The sequence below is a fragment of the Teleopsis dalmanni genome, chromosome X, assembly GCF_002237135.1.
Source record: "Teleopsis dalmanni isolate 2A chromosome X, ASM223713v2, whole genome shotgun sequence".
Taxonomy (NCBI): domain Eukaryota; kingdom Metazoa; phylum Arthropoda; class Insecta; order Diptera; family Diopsidae; genus Teleopsis; species Teleopsis dalmanni.
In genome coordinates, this window is record NC_051848.1 from 21,555,209 (window position 1) to 21,560,337 (window position 5,129).

Genomic DNA, 5,129 nt, shown 5'->3' on the forward strand with positions numbered 1-5,129 from the left:
CAGAGCAATTTCTTTCTTACAACTCTGATATATATGATTGTTAAAAACTGAAAATCATTGCGATTGAATACATTTATGGTACATCAAAGGATCTGATGTTATGGGCAGGTAATCAAAGACAATTATATCCTATATTACCATCTTAACAAGTTGTACCCGGTTAAGAAATGCAACTTCACAGCAAAGGACTTATAGAACTCCATTCAAAACATATGAATCCGGAGAGAAGGTTGACACCATATTTAATACGGCAGCCATGTATAAAATAGGTATTAGCAAAGACCTGGAAATCAATGCGGAGCACCTTCATGGCAACCTGTTCAACCCACCCAACTAAATACATTGTAAGCATAAAAATTAATTATTGAAGTTTATGTCGGCTGATTATAATTTAATATATATAATATTTGTAGTTTATATATGTTTCATCATCGTTATCAGTTCAAAAAAATTTCTTAAGGCGTTCCTATATGAAAATTCAGTTTTGATAAAAAGCATCTAAAATAAAAAAGTGCCTTCACGCTTTTAAAAATTATTTAAATTTGAGAATTCATTTCTCAATAAGTCACTATCATGGACGTCATACTAGGGTCGCTAATTAAATTTCTTCTTCTTGTGAAGCACAACTCGATTTTTATTATTAGTATTGAAGTCATTCACCCAAAAATTCGTTTTTCTATTTCAAATTTTTAGTTTTATTAAATTTGAGTTTGAAATGTACACATAAAATTTTTGCTTAATTTCGAGTTTAGGAAGGAGCTAAGACATAACTATTTTTCTTTTTCCTCGTAATCAGTAACCAGATTTCGTGTTATAAAAGGCGATATCACTTTAAGCCAGCGAAGTCTCCGGAACATCTTAGAAAATTGAAGATCTACAAGAGCCAATAAAAAGTAAACCGTTATGTGAGTATAGACTTTAATTACATACATTCAACTTACCATGTCACTACTTGGTGAATCCATCCTAAATCCATATTCTAATATGGATAGAGCTATGATATTAGAAATTGGAATTCATTAACACCACAATGCTTATCACTATAATTCTTGACATTTGATACAGGGTCACCTTCCTACTTTACTGTTGCGGAGATAATGACTGGTAGTGATAGTGCTTTGCTGTCACTAAAGCCAATCTAGATCAGTTGTCCTGAATTTTGTTGTTGGATCTTAAAAGTTTACCCTTATACGATAATTGATAACAAATAATATCAGGTATCGATTTTTTAGTGAAAAATTTACTTACCCTACTATCATTTTAAGCAAACCAAGTGCTAGGTCTAAAGATATTAAGAAATTGTAAAATAATCCAACTTAAAATTTGGAAAAAACCACCCTGATTTTGATTAGTCAATGCTAAGTTTACCGCTTCTGCTTGGATATGTTCAGATGAATTCTCATCATCAACAATCTCATCGTCATAAGATTCCATTTTCTTTCTGCGCCTTCTCTCTCTGTCTGCATCTATTCTTATTTGAGATCTTGAACGTCTCATTCTTTTTGGTTCTTGTTCAGAATTTGAGGTGTGGCTGCTGCTTCTATTCAGTCTTCTTGATGAACGCTTTTCCACTAACGTGCCGTCGGAATCAAGTTTTGTTGTTGATTTTGATTTCTTAGGTTTGTGTGTGTGTTCCTGTTCTGATTCTTCTTCCATACTATCGTAATCAAGTTTTGTTTTGGATCTAAATCTCTTTTTTTTTGGTTCTTCAGATTTCATAATATCACTGTTTTTTCGATGTAACATTCTTGAAGAACGTTTATCTGGTACTGTATTATCGGAATCAAGTTTTGTTTTGGATTTTGATTTATGTTTCTTCATCGCATCTTCAGAATCCATGTCATTATTTCTTGCATGTAGTTTTTTTGATGAACGCTTTTCAACTAAAACATGTTCCAAATCAGGACCCATCAAACCACTATCTTTTTTATTTAATTTTTTCGATGAATGTTTTGCTGTGACCATTTTTTCTGACGATTCTGTATTACATATATTTTTATATATTTATAAAAAATTTTAAGAATTCTCATTTATTCTCATTTACAAGTTTAGTTCAGTCAAATGGACATATAGTCACGTATTAGATTTTTGTATGTATCTATTAGAGAAAATGCTATGATATACATAGCTCTATTAACATGATAAAGTATTGAAGAGAATGCAATTGTTGTTTTTACTTCCTATCGGAATTTAAATTGTCTATTGTACTAAACTCTTTTGTTTCAGCCAATTCTTAAGCTTTCGCAATTCTTTGTGTATGTTATGTGAGAAGTAACGAGTCTCTCTCTCTCTCCAATACTCAAAGAGACTTAAGACTCCAAGATAAGCGAATATTACACATGAGATTTTTTTGTCAAACTTTTTTGTGGAATGCGAAAATTGTACCAAATTTGATGAGTAATAGTAACATTTGAAATGTTTACAAAAAAGTTTGATGAAAATCAAAAAGTTTTGAGTTTTCCCCTAAATGGCTCGTGATTTTCGTATACAATCAGACTTTTGTCGACTTATAGCCGCACTTTTAGATGATTTTGACAAGGCCATCAATTGGCTTTTCCAATTAAAAATTTAAATATATAAAAAAGTGTAAATGAAATGAGTTAAATTTTTATAAAAAATTGTTTTCTTCGCAAATGATTGATGGTACTTACTCCTTCTAGAAGTTGTGGCGGCTTCAAAATCGTCGTCATCATCTTCAGCAAGATTTGCATTGTATCGAGTGAATTTCTTAAACTTCATGTTTAAGTAGTTTCGATGCAGAACTAATGAAATTAATAGCTATAACTCTTTATAGCTCCTTCCTATTCCTAAATACCAACAAAAAAAGTGTTACTGAGTTTTGAAACAAAAAAAAATATGTAGATATTGATATAAAAAAATATATCATTACTAAATTATAATCATAGAAAATTTGAAAATCATAGCTTACTGATTTAATAATGATACTGCAGTAGTTGTAATTAGTTCTGTAATAGAATTCGGACCTTAAAATATGTTTATACTATGAGTTTAAAACAGGAGTATAAAAAATCGAGTTGCTTAAGTCAGTCTTTCTCAATCGCCAGGTCGCGAACAGCAGGGCTTATGTAAAATATTATGGATATTAAATTATATACATTATAATATAATTCATCAGTTATAAGTGTCAAAGAGAACTATCATTCAAGACATGATATATTTAGGTCCACGTTAAAGTTTGTCGATTTACAATATGTATGGTCTAACAATCGCTGAACTGACTAGAATTATGAAAGCTTCCTATAAAAATGGTGTCGACTTTTCTTCAGTGATGGGACTAATTTTTTGCTTGATGGATCAACAATTAAAATTATCTTATCTGGCCCTATGTAAGTTCACCAGAAAGTATCAAAGGATTTCATTGTATAGACATAAAATCAGTCTATGGTGTGGTGTTTGATCTGGATGTGTGCTAGACCCCTGCTTTTTTGCAAATGCCAATACTCAATTCTGACTTGTAATTGATGATACTTTATGTCGCACAAAACGTACAGTACAGGTCTGGTTAATTACGTGAGAAGCTTCTCGAACGGATAATTTCACGATCATATATACTTTTAATTCATCAAGATTTGGTTATAGCTGCCAAGTATGTACCGACAAGTTAACGAAAAATGCTTTGAAAAACCATTACTTTAAAATGTTTTAGAGAAGATAGTTAAGTATAATATTAATACTAGTAAGTAATAGTATTATTAATAATATTAATAATTATTTATCAAAATCTTGATTAAAAGAGTGTTTAATTTTCATAATTTTCAATTTGATTTTATCCATAAAATGTATAATATATGCAAGATTTTTGGCAAATAAACATATACAATACTAATAATAATATTATTAATTCATTATTCCTTTTTTCTTATCAACAATTCACAACAATATTTGGTACATATCCTTTGAGACATATGATCTGAAGAAATAAAGTAGAATCAAATAAAAGAAATAAAATAAAAAGTTGTTGGTTCAGAGAGACAGAGAGTAAAGAAAACAAAGAAAGCAGAGAGTTTCTGACTTCAGAGCTTGTGACTGCATTACTGAGATTAGCAGTGACATTCTTCTTCCAAATTATTGAGATGTTTCACAAAGAAATTTATTCGATGTTGAGGTGTACCTTATAGGCAGTATTTACATTATACTGGTAGTGTATTTTTGTGGTTGTATGAAAACTGACTATTGCTGTACTCTTGATTCTACTTTGATTCTACTCAATCAAATAAATTTCTTTTATTATTATTCAAATAATGATAAAAGCTCTTAAAAATAAAAATCTTCTGGTAGTTATGATATTACTAATCTCTTTACGAAAAGCTTATAAATATGTGGTATTAAATACTTAACTGCAATAAACAGCAGCCACTATAACAATATTTGTAATCAAAAATATAGGTAGTTTATCCATCCTAGACCTAATATATACATTTCATCATCCAATAAGATTGTACAAAAAATGTTTAGAGATATAATAACACTTATATCCACTAAAAAAATAATCTTAACAACAGTTTATTTTTGATAACGGTTATTGCTTATTCAAAAAGTTGTCACTTGCATCAACCCACCCACAGCTTCGGCTGTCCTGACTAATTAAGGTTGACAGTTTCGTCGTGGGTGTGATTTAGACCCGAATTTATACGGGAAGAGTGATTTTATTTATTTACTTCCATTCGGTATGGAATTGTGTTTCACACTGAGTTTTGTAATCCAAAGATCAGCTTAGGTTCGTTAAATACATAACTTCAATTGGTGCCGACGGAATTCCGTGGAATTCCAATTGGGTGTCTCTCGACGTATTATCTTAGACGTGCCGATAGACGTCCCATACGTGTGTCTAGAGCATCATAGTGTTGAGCCAATGAGGCAGGGAATCACGTAAAATACTCTGGATATCTATATAATAACCACACTGTTGATTTTTCCCTTTTCGGTAAAGTTTTTCAAGGGATACCTTTACATCAACTACTTAACTAAAAATGGAGATTACACTTATGTCTGCAGAACAATATTTTCTAACGTGGAAAATCATAAAAACATTGTTCTTAAGTCTTCACTCAAAGTTCTATAAATGCTTATTACTATTATAAAATGTAGCTCGTGAAACAGACCTAATA

At 30.6% G+C, this 5,129-nt stretch overlaps 1 protein-coding gene across 2 annotated transcripts; it reads right to left on the minus strand.

The window, feature by feature from the left end:
• Nucleotides 1–688: 688 nt before the first annotated feature.
• Nucleotides 689–2,848, minus strand: LOC119662521 (arginine/serine-rich coiled-coil protein 2-like). Of its 2 annotated transcripts, none has more exons than XM_038072154.1 (4): nucleotides 2,652–2,848; nucleotides 1,249–1,979; nucleotides 942–1,171; nucleotides 689–874 (listed from the first exon to the last, which is right to left on the minus strand). In XM_038072154.1, the coding sequence occupies exons 1-2, from the start codon at nucleotides 2,737–2,739 to the stop codon at nucleotides 1,261–1,263; spliced, it is 807 nt and encodes a 268-aa protein (XP_037928082.1). In that variant the 5' UTR covers nucleotides 2,740–2,848; the 3' UTR covers nucleotides 689–874; nucleotides 942–1,171; nucleotides 1,249–1,260. The 2 variants fall into 2 exon arrangements, with proteins under 2 accessions (XP_037928082.1, XP_037928081.1); XM_038072153.1 differs by having other exon boundaries at nucleotides 942–1,185.
• Nucleotides 2,849–5,129: the final 2,281 nt, after the last annotated feature.